The 16,206-nt window shown below is 42.5% G+C and overlaps 1 protein-coding gene across 1 annotated transcript in view; it reads left to right on the top strand.

The window, feature by feature from the left end:
• The window catches only part of LOC138968385 (rho guanine nucleotide exchange factor 17-like), a 40,511-nt gene that overhangs the window by 15,882 nt on the left and 8,423 nt on the right, over positions 1-16,206 (top strand). Inside the window, exons 7-17 of the mRNA XM_070340964.1 lie at positions 302-469; positions 1,263-1,322; positions 2,752-2,855; positions 3,284-3,372; positions 4,300-4,415; positions 7,080-7,195; positions 7,613-7,704; positions 8,319-8,392; positions 12,265-12,470; positions 14,364-14,683; positions 15,110-15,245. Coding sequence (XP_070197065.1) covers positions 302-469; positions 1,263-1,322; positions 2,752-2,855; positions 3,284-3,372; positions 4,300-4,415; positions 7,080-7,195; positions 7,613-7,704; positions 8,319-8,392; positions 12,265-12,470; positions 14,364-14,683; positions 15,110-15,245 — 1,481 coding nt within the window. The remainder of the gene's footprint in view (positions 1-301; positions 470-1,262; positions 1,323-2,751; positions 2,856-3,283; positions 3,373-4,299; positions 4,416-7,079; positions 7,196-7,612; positions 7,705-8,318; positions 8,393-12,264; positions 12,471-14,363; positions 14,684-15,109; positions 15,246-16,206) is intronic.

Raw genomic sequence — 16,206 nt, forward strand, 5'->3', positions numbered from 1 at the left:
GACGAAATGTTCACTCGCTTGCAGGAAAAACACAAGCGAGGCAATCAATCAATCTATCAATCGTTTTGTTTTTTAAAGTAAAGGTTTGTGTGGACTAGCTGTTATGTTTGGACTTCTCATTCATTTCTTCATATTAGTGATCCTATTACAGATTAATCAAGATTGATTAATTATTTAAAATGAAAATTGCTTGTTCATTTCAATCCTTTTTTTTTATCATGTCCAAGGAGGTTTCCGCATAACTCTTGCCATATAAATACCTAGTATTATTATTATTAAAGTGTTACGTTTTACTTTACAGCGCCTGTTGGATAACACCCCAGTGGATCACCCTGACTATGTCTTGCTGCAACAGGCGTGTCGAGCCATGCACGAGCTGGCCATGAAAATTGGAACTGTCACCGACTCACAGCACGAAGAAGACATGCAGGAAACGCTGAAAAAACTGGAGCTGCTCTTGATCACTGATGTAAGTTTTTGCTTGTGTGAAATCATTCATGGATAAAACATTTCTTTCTCTTACTTCAACTTCGTAAAATCCGTCATACATGTAAAAATCCACTCGTGCAAAAAACATGAGTGTACGTGGGAGTTTCCGCCCATAAACGCAGGAAAAAAAAAAGAAGACTTCAACTTGTGAATGGTGTTTGTGGCACTTTCAAGGCGTGGTCAAGAACAAGAAGAACAAGAATTTATTCCGTCATATAGCAGAACAGACATTGGTATTTGTCCTGGTGTGGATAACATTCGTACACCCATACACTCCTTGCAAATACATATTGGTTACACACTCCGAGTTCTAAATATCGTGCATATTTTCCCTAGGGTCGATTTTCAGGTATTATCCAGAATAATCACCTCCTCAGCTAACAGAGACAAAGAGGCAGGTCATGGGATAAGATGCAATAATGAAGAAAAAAGGTATATAGGCTTACAATAACAAGTCTAAGTCATCAATGAAGTACACATACAAGGAAGTAATCAATTTTGGTCATCTTATCTTCTAAATAGTTGTTAATTGTTCTGGAATGTGGAGGCAAAAAAATAGAATTTATAATAAATAACATTCAATGTGGGAAGACGAGAATATCATATGCCACATGGATTCTTTTACGTTTACTTTTACTTCTATTCCTATGTGTCCTGGGTCTAGCAGTGGGCAGTTTTGAATGAGCGCGTGGCACCCTGTGTCATGTTACTGTATGTGTGTGCGGAGGTCACATGTGCTGTGTTGTTATTGATTGCTTGTTTCTGTCCCACAGTTGGTTGCTCCAGAGAGAGCATATATTCGCCATGACATGGTACAGCTGCTGGTAGGTGGGGTATGTGTCAACCTTCCCTCAAAGCTATTTTTATTATTAACCTAATTTTACCACCAGTGACAGTGCTTCACAGCAGCTGCTTTTAGTCAGCAGATCGATGACGATCAGACAATATGCTTCAGCATCATTGCAAAATGCCCACTAAAGGCTATTGTAATTCTATCAAGCTGGGTTTATATAATGCAACAAATTCTGTGATTGGTCAGATTATCTGGCTTCAATGATGCTTTGATCGGGCATCAGTTCACAATGACAACCTCAAAGTTTCAAATGGAAGCCTTAATCAATGTATAATTGGTTTATTTGATATATTGTTTGAATATTGTGGGTGAGTTATTATACACGGAACCAATAAGAAGCGGGGAGGTTTAAGGTTTTAGGTTATCTTCATAGTAAAGGTTATGCGGCATTGCTGTTGAGATACGTTACTGGTGGTAAGAGGGTTAAACGTTCAGACACTTGATGTTTCTAACACTGCATCTCAGTTGCTGGGATGAGTCAAATGTGCAGTTATTAAGAAAATCTTTTTTTTCTTCTTTTTTAAATTATTTTTTTTAGAATCTTATGTTCACAACCATTGGCAGTTTGCAGTCTAAAAATGTCTGCAGAATTTGTTGAAGGAAGTAACGTGCTGGAAAAAAAAAGAGATTGTTTCCTGAGCTGTAAGCTTGCAGCAGAACAGATACTGTGACACTGGTGTGCAATTGTGATGTCATATAAAACGTTTTAGTGATTTTTGTTATATGACCCTGATAATTGCACTATAGTTCCTTTGCTAAACGATTTTTGTTCTGTGCTGTACAGTTGAAGGTGAAAAGTATTGTATCTTGGGCAGTATTGAAAATATGAACATAGTTAAGCAGTTACTGAAAAAGTCGGCATAAAATGAAGTGTGAAAACGCGTCGGGTGTATCTGTTGCATTTGCTTTTTAAGGAGACTTGCCAGTAACTGTTTCCGAAAAATAACTCTTGTCGGATTAGTATGGGTTATGACAGAGTGAATGCCCTGCGTTTTACTCAGACAAACGTTTGAGGGTCCAATCACTAGGGAAGGGTGTGTTGGAAACACATGGACAGGAGCATGTGGGAAGTTATTTGTCAGAGGTAAAGCAAGGGTATTCACTCTTTCACAACCCACACAAACCTGACAGAGTTATTTACGAAAATCGTCTATTATACATTTGTAGGCTGAGGGTTAAGAATGGTGTACTTCCCACAGGTAGGTAAAAGTGTGGTATGCTGTAGGGTAACAATGAGAAAAGCAAGGGTGTTCACTCTTTCACAACCTATACAAACCCGACAGAGTTATTTCCGAAAATCGTCGTATCATGCATTTGTAGGCTGAGGGTTTAGTTTGGTGTACTTCCCATGAGTATTTAAAAATGTTGTACGCTGTGGGGTAACGATGTCTGTGTGGTTACCTGTGCAGAACAAGAAGGACCAGTGCTGCATATGGCTCTTCTCTGACCTCATCATCATCAGCAGCATGAAACGTAAAAGTGGCCCAGTCACACGCAAAGTCTCCATCATACTGTGAGTCAATTACTGTATTTTGTGCTGCAGTTAATTAAACGTTTGTCTCAAAGCCAAGACTTGTGGATATATACATGCTCTAACAGCTGGACAAATATCGTCATAAAATACCTGTTTTAGTCAGAATCATTGCTTCAGAAGTAGGTTACTTTGATTTTGAAGTGTACATGTATAGTGACAAATTATGTCAAAGAACATAGACTGGAAATCGAGACGAGGGTGGTGCTGTATGTGTGTATCTCAGAAAACTACTCGACAGATCTTCATGAAACTTTACATACAAAATCCTCCAGATGATATCCCCAGACCATTTTCTCCTTCTTTTGATGAATGTCTGATGATGTCATATCCAGTATGTTTAATTTGCTTGATAGCACTGGAAGAAAGTGAGGGTGCTTTGTGACGTTGTTGTGATTTTCGAATTGCAGCAAGACCCCTGGCGGCCAAGACTTCACGGAGAACATAAAACACAAAGTCTGGCTGAAGGTGGGACTGGACTGCCTGGAGATTGTCAAAAGTAAGTTGTCTGCCCCATCTCTCAAAGTGCTGGAATGCTGTGGAATCTCCTTTTAAGAACCCCCCTCCTCCCAACCCACCCCACCCCCCCCCCCCCCCCCCCTCCTCTCTTAAGACATTACTTTTTCAAAATTTCTGTTTATCAACTCTGTAAGTTAACTTCCATTTTATTATTCCCTCCTTTTTTAGACCCAATTTGTTTCTCAGAATTTTGGAGGTCTTATGTTGGGGGTTCCACTGTTTATGTTTTTTAGCTTCTGTATAAGATTGTGTGTGTTTCAATTTTTCTCCTGCTCAGCGGTGTTCATCTGTCTTCATGCAGCTCAACAGGTGTCGCCTGAAAGACTTGTGTGTGTTCTGCTTGCTCTGTTCTTTACACTTTTCCCAGTTGAAATGAACCTTTCAACATGAAGGGCATTTAACTCTGCCCAAAGAGTTATTCATATGCCTTGCAGTTCTTGGTGATAACACTGACAAGCTTTTCCGTGTTATTAGTTCAAATAATTGGTTCATAAGTGTGTACGTGTGTCGAATAGATTTTATTTTGTGTCTTTGCTTCTTAGATCTTTGTTGCATATTTGCATCTAATTTCATTACATTGCGTCTTTACATCTCAGATGATTGCAATGTGTGTGTGCGTGCGTGGGTGCATGAGTGTGTTTTACTTTTAACTCAGGTGGCAGGCTGACCATTGCATTATGTCTTTACACCTCAGATGACTGTGTTCTGTGTGTTTTCAGATCAAGCCAGCACACTAAGTTGCAAGCGGACCATTGCATTGTGTCCTTGCACCTTGAATGATTGGGTTGTGTGTGTGTTTCAGCTCACGCAAGCACACTGACCATTGCATTATGTCTTTACACCTCTAATGTCTGTGTTGTATGTGTGTGTTTCAGTTTATTGCATAATGTGTGTGTGTGTGTTTCAGCTCACGCCAGCACACTGAGTCGCAAGCCAACCATCGACAAGGAGCAGGTAGAGGACGACCTTCAGACCGTCAACCAGATCACCGACCTCTGCACTCGCCTCTCCGCCTCGCACCAGGTAACAGACTTAGTTGAGTCCTCATATTTGACACCTGCTTTGGGGGAACTTTATTTATTTAACCCAATGACTCCCAGATGGCCCAATATTGCCTGTTCGAGAACCCATATGCAGATCCCTCAATGGCCTGAAACACCTGCTATACACAAGATGAGGGATATCTAGACCTGGGAACCAATACGATTTTGGCGTATTTTGTACGCATTATTGTCTAGAATATGAGCAGTACGGTCAGTGGAAAAAAATACGACCAGAACAAATTCCTAGACTTCTTTTCTTCACAAGCGCATCCCGAAGCGGATCCTGTATTTTGACACATGATTAGGAGCACTGGATGACCTGGAAAGAACGTCCATGTTCATGGCATCCTCCGGATTCCGAGCCTGACACAACCGTCGTACGAAGAAGAAGAAGAAGAAACATGATTACAGTTTTTGTCAGTAAATATTGAAAGAAGCATTTGTTTTAAAAGGATTGGTAAACTTAATTAACGGTGCAACAGACGCATGTGAAATAAGTTTGAATCATGGATGTTCAAATGCTGTGTGGAGTACGCTCATTTTTCTGAAAATACACCAAGTTTGCTTGAGCATACTCAAAGTGCAAAACAGGGGTTCCCAGGTCTGGATATCTGTTTAGGTTTCTATGATGGCTTTCTGTAAGGTTTAAGCATTTATGATTTTTGGAAAACTGGCAGTGCTTACTTTGCTACGATTATTAAAGTTTGTTTGTTCGTTCATGGGCTGAAACTCCCATGGCTTTTACGTGTATGACCGTTTTTACCCCGCCATTTAGGCAGCCATACGCCGCTTTCGGAGGAAGCATGCTGGGTATTTTCGTGTTTCTATAACCCACCGAACTCTGACATGGATTACAGGATCTTTTTCGTGCGCACTTGGTCTTGTGCTTGCGTGTACACACGGGGGTGTTCGGACACCGAGGAGAGTCTGCACACAAAGTTGACTCTGAGAAATAAATCTCTCGCCGAACGTGGGGACGAACTCACGCTGACAGCGGCCAACTGGATACAAATCCAGCGCGCTACCGACTGAGCTACATCCCCGCCTTATTAAAGTTTGAAATTGATGGTGTTATATGCTGTAGGGTTACGGGTACTTTGATGTGCTTCAATGAAATCATTTTGAGTGAAAGTTGAAGTTAGAGATGTGGAAAGGAAATGTGATGCAAACCGCATGTTTCAGCAGACCTATAACTGTTTTGTTTGCAGATATATATATATATATCCCATGACCTCCCTTCTTTGTCTCTGTTACTTCAGTATGGGTATATATGTTGTATTTTTATAGCTCAATAAATACATCATGGACTCCAAAAAATATATGATAGTGCAGATTCCGATTTGGGCAAAGGACTACTTTCCTCCCGACCTTTGACCTCGCTCGCGCCGAACAATGTGACACATTTGTATGAAGTTCTAAAATCGTATTGCACGGCTCAGAAAACCATATCAGTTGCACGCAAAAATGAATCTCAGAACTGATCTGATGTATGAGATGCAATAAGCAAAAGTTTCTTTCATTATGAAAGCAATGCAGGTCGAAAAAAACGAACATTCAACTTACAAGATAACCAGATGCTAGCGAACCAAAACAAAAACACGAGTACCCTCCCCTTGCATCGTTAGCAGACGACTTTTGAGAATCTGTCGGTAGTGTGTTTTGCCGGTGTGCGCCTTCAGCTATTAAACATCGGCTGTTTCACGTGTTTTGCGAGCAAGTCTACTCTTTTGCCTGGCTCTGCAGTAAGTCCACATATTTTTCCGTAATCCAGTCATATTCCTTCAAAATGCAATCAATCGGCGGTGACAGACGTGTCGGTCGCGTTTTCCTCTCACCCATACCAGTTTAAGTTCATCCATGCAAACACACTCGCAAAACAGTTTATCACGTAGATACATTTCAAATAGGGAGCAAATGGGCTAAACCTACATATTTGTTCCCTAAGATTTGCTTCTCTGTCAATAAGCCTAATTACACACGTTCGAGAAAAACAACGTGGAATCAATTCTGAATCGAGTAAGCCAAATGGGTCCCAAACCCGTTTCGCCCGTTCTGCCGACCTGAAACGCAAAACAAAAGAATTGTGCGCTTCAACTAAATTAATTTCTATTCGACTTCATTACTTTCTTGCAACTTATGAACCTTTACTTAAAGCTTTTAAATGGTCTGAAAGTAGTGTTACCGCGTACTTATCGATGCACTCATTCGTTTTATTTTTTCAGCGACGGTCACTTAGTTTAAGGTTGCAAAAGGGCTAAGTCTCGCTGGCAACAGTTTTACCCTGCACAGATCGCAACAGTGCCGCTAGTAGTCTACACTTTGTGTTTGATGGTAGAATGGGATATACAGATTACAACACTCGTGGTTTTTTATATGGCTTGTATTTCAGTCAAGACCCAGCGGGAATATCAATCGAGAGACACTCGCCAGAGGCTCGTGTCTCCCGATGATATTCATCCGCTAGGTCTTGACTGAAATACAAGCCATATAAAAAACCACTCGTGTTGTAACCTATACATATACTATAACTTCAAAACAAAAAGAAAACACAACGGTAACCAGGTTTGCTACATTCATAATCAACGTTTTTTAATCAATATTTAAATATTTGATGCTAAAACTTTTCAACGCCATGTTTAAGCAGGGCCTGGAGGAGGCAGTGAGAGAACTGAGCACAAACCTCAACAAACAGCTGACGGAAGTTACGCTACGCAGTATAGCCTTTGACTCTAACAAGCTGGAACTACTGGTTACTACACAGTGAGTTGTGACTGGGTGTGTGTGTGTGTGTGTGTGTGTGTGTGTGTGTGAGTGTGTGTGTGTATGTGTGTGTGGTTGTGTGTGTGCGCGGGTTTGTGTATCCTTGTGCATGTGTGTCGCAATAATTTTTCTGCTGAGTTTAGTTATCTTAGTTACCAGATTATGACGTATGTGTTGTATGGTTTCATGGCCAAATTTTTTCTTGACCGATGATTTCGATGATGTCTTTTATTTGTTTGTTTTGATCATATGTTTGCATTTGAGTGTGATAATTTACTGCTTTTCCATTTACCATGAGAGAAAAAGAAATGAGAGAGATAGCTACACACAAAAAATGCTTTGCTTGGTTTGGCTGTCTGTGTTGTGTATAAAGTTATTGTGAACAAAAATCAACATGGATGAAAATGACACTTACAGGGAAGGTGTCCATCACTTGGAGATTACGTTTTCCTCAGCAGAAAAGCGAGGCTCATGGGAGTCAGCTTTCAGCGATGCAAAGAACAAACTATGTGAGTATGATAATTATAATCCTATGAAACTTGATTTTCCTTTTTTCACTACGAAGTTGGGATTTGTGTGCTGGGATTTGTGTGATGCAAAGAACAAACTATGTGAGTATGATAATTATAATCCTATGAAACTTGATTTTCCTTTTTTCACTACGAAGTTGGGATTTGTGTGCTGGGATTTGTGTGATGTAACTTGTTCTTCATGCAATGGGAAATGAGAAAACAGAATTGTAGCTAAGTTTAATTTTCCACTGAATGTAACCCTTATGTTAGCTAAAAATGTATCTAGGTGTGTGTGTGTGTGTATGTGGTGTGTGTGTGTGTGTGTGTGTGGTGTGTGTGTGTGTGTGGCGTGTGTGTGGGTGGGGTGTGTGTGTGGGTGTGTGGGTGTGTGTGTGTGTGTATGTGGTGTGTGTGTGTGTGTGGCGTGTGTGTGGGTGGGGTGTGTGTGTGGGTGTATGTGGGGTGTGTGTGTGTGTGTGTTTTGGTGTGGTCAATGCCTGACCATGAATATTTGTCTTGAAGAGAGGGGTTATGACAGATATGTGCACATGCTTATAAATGTTATCACATCCAAGGGTGGGAAACAATAATATGCACCGTGTGTATTTCAGCCTTACTGACGGACAAGAGGGCCCCAGAGTTCCTGCAACCTTTACAGATCACCAAGACGCGTGCCGGCATGCAGGTACGGAAGTCTCTCACACAGGGTTTAACTCTTTGTCTCCCAGGTACGGATATATCCATACCCACTCATATGGCTCTATCTGACCAGGTACGGATATATCCGCTCAGACTGTTAGCTTCAGTCACTTCCTGTAACGTTCATCTAACGCCTGCATTCCAGCGTGTTGATACACAGTTCCTACACACTTACTACAATTCTGAGTGACCCGCTGCAGCACAGCTGGTCTCGACTTAAAAAAACTTGGTCAACATAGGTGGGGTAGAAAGTGTTAAGACCTCCGAGAATTTGAGAAAATCAAGTCTTGAAAAGGAGGGAGTCTCCAACTTGAAGTAAAGTTGAGTATGAAAATCTGGAAAAATCAAATTCTTAAAAAGGGAGAAGTCTTAAAATTAACCTATTTTTTAACAAATGTAACGTTCAAATAACGTACCTTTTTTTTTTGATTTGTAAAGATAAGGACTGGGTGGCCGAGTGGTAACGCACTTGTGCTCGGAAGCGAGAGGTTGCGAGTTCGACCCTGGGTCAGGGCGTTAGCAATTTTATCCCCCCTTTCCTAACCTAGGTGGTGGGTTCAAGTGCTAGTCTTTCGGATGAGACGAAAAACCAAGGTCCCTTCATGTACACTACATTGGGGTGTGCACGTTAAAGATCCCTCGATTGACAAAAGGCAAAATTGTACAGCAGTCCCTCTCATGAACGGACACCCTTGGGCCATAGCAAAACTGTCCGTACATTGCAGGTGTCCGGTCACGGGAGGGGTGACCACACCACCCCCTCCGCCATACACTCACACAGAGACACACAAACAACAGGATTGAGTCTATATGCTAATAACTTCTTGTGGCTACTAAAGAATAAACTCCTAATACTTCTTTAAACGTTCTGTAAAAAATGATTTGTATGAAAAGTGTTGAAAAGAAGAGATAAAATAAATCCTCCGGGCAGTGAACACACTCACCATGCACTGACATACGAAAGCAGCCACACAAACACAGCACAGAGGAGCGTGTGCAGATGCTTTGCAAGAATAAGCTTGAAAACCAGTTTGAATAAATAGCAGCAGATAGAGCTGCATGTCATAATCATGTAATTTATTTTCATCTTGTCTGGCTTTGTTGACATGCATGCCGATCATGTGGCATGGCAGTGACTTTTCACTCTTCAGTCGGAAATACACTGTACATAACACAGCTCCCACTCTCCCTCACTAATGCCTACCCCAAGCTGTGACAACTGATGCTTGCAAATTGTGTGGAAGAGTACACCTCTCTATTTCTCTCCAATGCTCTTCCTGCTGACATGCAGTGACACCGGACACCCCACAGAGTTTAGCCAGCTACCCCTCCACCCCCCCACCTCCCTCTCTCTCTCACTCCCTCCAGCCATGTACTGTTTGAGGCTGTGGCCAGAGAGGTCAGCTCCAACTGTTCACTCAGAGCAAAACCAGTTGACTGTGTCGTAACTTTTGACAAAGCAAGACAACTGAAGGGTTCACAGATTAGGCAACCGACTCACTGGTCAAGGCTGAGGGGAAACAAGAGTATCTTGTCAATGAAAGAGGTTACACACAGACACACGATGCTGAGAACTGTCGCCGGTTTTTCACTCTCTTTCGCTCAGGACCTTCATCGACTGTGGTTTCTGTTGTTTACGTCCAACAGACAAGAATAAAGAGCACAGTGCAGTTTCATGTTGGCATCTTCGCATGTACTCCACTCCTGACCAAAACTACCCCCCCTCCTGATGGGTACAGGTGCACTCAAGTTACCAGTGACTGTCGTCACGCCATTGCGGCTGTGATCTTTGTACCAAGAGCCGGACTGCTCTGTTATCGATTTTGTTGTGGTGAAAATTTGACGATGGTCTGTCCGTACATTGGAGGTATGACCTGCTGTTGGGACCGAAAATGAGTGTCCGCGTCCACGTTTTGCAGGTGTCCGTTTAAGGGGGGGCAAATATAGAAGGAAAACACTCCGTGCCGAGCAAATGTGTCCGTACATGTCAGGTGTCCGCTCACGCCGGGGGCCGTACATTGCAGGTACTGCTGTATAGGCATAGATAAAAAATGTCCACCAAAATACCTGTGTGACTTGGAATAATAGGCCGTGAAAAGTAGGATATGCGCCGAAATGGCTGCGATCCGCTGGTCGATGTGAATGCGTGATGTATTGTGTAAAAAATTCCATCTCACACGGCATAAATAGATCCCTGCGCCTTGAGTCCGAGTCTGGAGATACGCGCGCGATATAAGACTTCATATAATAATAATAATAATAATGATTTACGAATGATGTCACGTTTTAATATATCACTTAAGGTGATTATGAAACGGTTAGTTACTTCTAACTAACTAACCACACCACGATCCACACTCGCAGTCATACAATTAATGGAAACAACAAAAGTATAAGTTTCAGACGCCTGTTTATGTAATAACTCGCCACCTCCCTCGAGACTTCACTCAAAATATGTTCTTTTACGTTCAAAAAACGTAAAACCAATGGTCACTGACAAAATGCCAGTTAGAATATAGAAAATTATAGTAACACGCTGATCCCGTGTAAAGTTAGGAAAATATAACTGTTCTGCTCAAAAGTGCTAGTTAATGCAGGTGTCACACACCCCACGTTGTCACTACTCGAATATAATCACAGATAGAAAAAATGACAACGGTGGTCAACGGGGTGCAAAGACATGGTGCACTTAGCTTTTCTGCTGCCACTGAGTGGACGGCCTGTAATTTGTCTTTAGTCTCCACAACTGCTCCGTCGAATGAAGTGCTGGTTAGCGTGGTGACGAAGCAGGGAACTGTGGAGACATCAGGCGCCGCACCCAGTCGCTGGTTAGCTGGTTAGCCGGTTTGCTGGTTAGCCGGTTAGCTGGTTACATCACTCCCGGTTACAGCGTCTGCAGCTAGCAGTGTCCCGCAGATAGGCAGCCGAACAGAAGATAGAAAGGCTGCAACAGAAAGCATCGGTGCACTAAACATGCCAGCTACCCCTCAACCTCCACCTTTAAACATGTCATCTTTACATATCTCATCGAGCACGTGGGCCTGCACAAACGGACTTTTTACAACAACAAATCAGCCATTTTCCGTCCTTCTCTCCATATCTGCAAAAACCATATACAGATTAGTATTTTAGCGTCACAAAGAGCAAATTATGCGCTAACCTGGAAAGAACAACAGAGAGTATTTCATTCCACAAACACAGACTCGTCAACAGCGTTAAATAATGATTTATTACCTCAAAAAGCCTATGAATGTAGCACTCATGGAAGCAAAACCCGCTTCCTCCCTGGAATGGCCTCTGTTCGTCAACAGTGACACACCATCCAAACCCCTTGCCGAATACTTTATGCGGTGAAGACCATCCCCGCACGGCGAAGAGAAATTGACGACTCGTCCTCAGCAAACATGTAACTGTGAGAAGGTGGTATCTCGTTGAAGTTCCAATAGAGCCCTATCTGTGCTAGCAGAAACGGCACGTAGATAGAAGTGAAATATCTAGTCGTGATGAAAACCATCAAACTCTAGGGACGCAAAACACCGACCCTTCTCCTCTTGCCGCTGATTGTCAAGTGTCCAGTTATCGTGTCTCAGACAGACAACCTTGACAATAACACGTGACTAACCTTGTCACATATCAAGTTCAGCTATCCACAATTCTGCCTCGCAAGCAGAATCACGCACGCGGAACCACTGAATCACGAAATTCCCGTGCTCGCTGTCAGCAAAAACCGACACCCCTTGACAGAAATTACAACAGGCGCTTTCTGTCGCAATTGACCAAGAGAAGGCACCCCACCGAGTGACACTTTCTTGATCCATGTCACTAGATCGTGACAAATGATACCATTTTGGTGTGCAGTTCTCCTGCGCAGCGCCTATTGACGGAGTGAACGCCAGCGGCTATCGAGACGTGTGGGTGTGCAACAGCGACGGCTACGTGGGTCACATGTGCTTACTCAGTCTTCAGCCAGAGCCAATCGTCACACTCAACACGCCTGTCCCAGGGTGCAACGCTCGCATCCTCTGTATATGCGCAGTGCCAGCGTTCAGCGGTGCATTCAGGCGGTAAGGGAAAGGCTGTGTGTTTGTCTGTTTGTGAAATGCTTTGCTTGCTGTATGTGATACTCATCGTTTTGTACAGTTTAGGACCTCAAAAAATCTGAGAAAATCAGGTTTTAAAAGAGGGGAGTCTTAAAATAGCGTAGACGGGCGCTGTGGCGGGGGTGGTAAGACGTCGGCCTCTTAATCGGAAGGTCGAGGGTTCGAATCCCGGCCGCGGCCGCCTGGTGGGTTAAGTGTGGAGATTTTTCCGATCTCCCAGGTCAACTCATGTGCAGACCTGCTAGTGGCTTATCCCCCTTCGTCAGTTCGTGTGTACATGCAAGCACAAGACCAAGTGCGCACGGAAAAGATCCTGTAATCCATGTCAGTTATAGAAACACGAAAATACCCAGCATGCTTCCTCCGAAAGCGGCGTATGGCTGCCTAAATGGCGGGGTAAAAACGGTCATACACGTAAAATTCCACTCGTGCAAAACCATGAGTGTACATGGGAGTTTCAGCCCACGAACGCAGAAGAAAAATAGGGGTAAAGTCACAGATATTAAATTTAATGTCTTAATTAATTTAACACTTAATTTGTTTTTTTATTCAGACATTATGAACAGAAGATCTAACACATCACGGTCTTTAAAAAGAGAAAGTTTTAAAGTTGGGGGGGGGGGGGGGATTAAGAGTGGGGTTCAACTGTGTTTCTTTTTATTGCGGTAAGAGAGTGGCTGTTTGCCCATTTAGAAATTCTTTGGTTGCAGTGAGATTGATCACTTTATGTTAATTTGTAATGGGTGAGATTGATAACTTTCTGTTATTTTGTTATGGGTGAGATTAATAACTGTATGTTAATTTGTTATGGGTGAGATTGATAACTTTGTTATGGGTGAGATTGATAACTTTGTTATTTTGTTATGGGTGAGATTGATAACTTTATGTTAATTTGTTATGGGTGAGATTGATAACTTTATGTTAATTTGTAATGGGTGAGATTGATAACTTAATGTTATTTTGTTATGGATGAGATTGATAGCTTTATGTTAATTTGTTATGGGTGAGATTGATAACTATGTTAATTTGTTATGGGTGAGATTGATCGCTTTCTGTTATTTTGTTATGGGTGAGATTGATAACTTTATGTTAATTTGTTATGGGTGAGATTGATAACTTTGTTATTTTGTTATGGGTGAGATTGATAACTTTGTTATTTTGTTATGGGTGAGATTGATAACTTTATGTTAATTTGTTATGGGTGAGATTGATAACTTTATGTTAATTTGTAATGGGTGAGATTGATAACTTAATGTTATTTTGTTATGGGTGAGATTGATAACTTTATGTTAATTTGTTATGGGTGAGATTGGTAACTATGTTAATTTGTTATGGGTGAGATTGATCGCTTTATGTTAATTTGTTATGGGTGAGATTGATAACTTTATGTTAATTTGTTATGGGTGAGATTGATAACTTTGTTAATTTGTTATGGGTGAGATTGATAACTTTATGTTAATTTGTTATGGGTGAGATTGATAACTTTATGTTAATTTGTAATGGGTGAGATTTATAACTTTATGTTAATTTGTTATGGGTGAGATTGATAACTTTATGTTAATTTGTAATGGGTGAGATTGATCGCTTTATGTTAATTTGTTGCGGGTGAGATTGATCGCTTTACGTTAATTTGTTATAGCTGTCTGTTGACAGGAATAAGGAGTTCCAAAGTACATTAGTGATTCATTTTTTCCATGGAGCCATACCCTTTAAATGTGACACTTGCGTAGGGCACGTAATATAAGCGTTCGCTTGAGTTCGTGTCCCTATTGCTTCTCGTTTTATTATTGAATCATGATTAATTGAATAAAATTGAATTGAATTGAATAGTTTAAACCAAATGTGACACTGTTACAGGCGCAGCAGCCAGAAGGGGCGAACCCAGCGAGGTATCGGCGACCGGGAGCAGCGACCACTCATCCAGGTGGAGTGTCCGGAACAGGAGGAAGTGGAGGAGGAGGAGAAGGAGAAAACCCCGGCTCTCGAGCGGCACCGCCGCGTGGTGGCGCGAGGGGGCAGCAGGTCGCGTGAACGTTCCGGAAAGCGAGACTCGGAGCGGGAGGAGGAGGAGGGGAACATAACGGAGGAGGGATACCAGTCAGACTCGGACACCAGCGATGATGATGACGATGACGACGCCATGCCTTTCATGAGGAACAACGACCTTTATGTCTCAGGTGAGCAACCACTCTGAAGAAGATTTAATATGTCTTCCATATGACCATTGGGAAGGATACAAGAATTGTTTATGCTTGACAATCCTCTTTCTGATGTTGATTTTGGGATGCTAGAAAATTTAATATGTCTTCCTTGGCATGTCTTCCAGAACTGTTCATGGCAATACTGTTCATGAATTTTATGAATATTATAATGATGATAATAACAGCTTGTATAGTGCGAACCACAGGAATCCATGCTCTCCGCGCTTTACCTAATAACTACAAATAAAAACATACTATTTGAACATCAAATTCAAATATACATTCTAACAAAATTACGTAACAATAAACTTACAACTACACATCAGCCACTTATTAGCTATATGGACAATCTTATGAATCTTTCATGAATTTTTATGAACCTAATGAAATCCGTTTTGCCAGGATTGTCAGACGAAGAGGTGCACCGCCCCAAGGTGTCAGAGCTGACGCAGAGCTTGCCGGACCCCATCACCACGTCTGGCAGTTGGCTGCAAGATCCGCTCAAATCCACCATGTGGCTCGGCACAGAGGACGGCTGGTAAGCTCTAACTTCCACTTCAGACTCAAAGTTTGACGGGCACAGTGGCCTAGTGGATGAGACACCGGCCTCCCATGCAGAAGGTCGCGAGTTCGAATCCCAGCCGCACCTGGTGGGTTAAGGCTGGAGATTTATCCTTCTTCTTCTTCGTTCGTGGGCTGAAACTCCCACATACACTCGTGTTTTTTGCACGAGTGGAATTTTACGTGTATGACCGTTTTTTTACCCCGCCATTTAGGCAGCCATACGCCGTTTTCGGAGGAAGCATGCTGGGTATTTTTGTGTTTCTATAACCCACCGAACTCTGACATGGATTACAGGATCTTTTTCGTGCGCACTTGGTCTTGTGCTTGCGTGTACACACGGGGGTGTTTGGACACCGAGGAGAGTCTGCACACAAAGTTGACTCTGAGAAATAAATCTCTCGCCGAACATGGGGACGAACTCACGCTGACAGCGGCCAACCGGATACAAATCCAGCGCGCTACCGACTGAGCTACATCCCCGCCCGGCCTAGTGGATGAGACACCGGCCTCCCTGGCAGAAGGTCGCGAGTTCGAATCCCAGCCGCACCTGGTGGGTTAAGGCTGGAGATTTATCCGATCTCCCAGGTCAACTTATGTGAAGACTTGCTAGTGCCCTATCCCCCTTCGTGTGTACTTGCAAGCACGAGACCAAGTGCGCACGAAAAAGATCCTGTAATCCATGTCAGAGTTCGGTGGGTCATAGAAATATGGAAATGTCCAGCATGCTTCCCCCGAAAGCAGCATATACGCCTGAATGGCTGGGTAAAATTGGTCATACACATAGAAACCCACTCATGCATCAACATGAATGAACGGAGAAAAAGAAGAAGACTGAAATTTTCTTTGAATAACAGCTGGCCCTAAGACCCTCTCAAGTCCACCTTGTGGTTAGGCACAGAGGATAGCTGGTAAGCTCTACCTGCCACTTTGGGTTT

The sequence above is a fragment of the Littorina saxatilis genome, linkage group LG6, assembly GCF_037325665.1.
Source record: "Littorina saxatilis isolate snail1 linkage group LG6, US_GU_Lsax_2.0, whole genome shotgun sequence".
NCBI lineage: Eukaryota > Metazoa > Mollusca > Gastropoda > Littorinimorpha > Littorinidae > Littorina > Littorina saxatilis.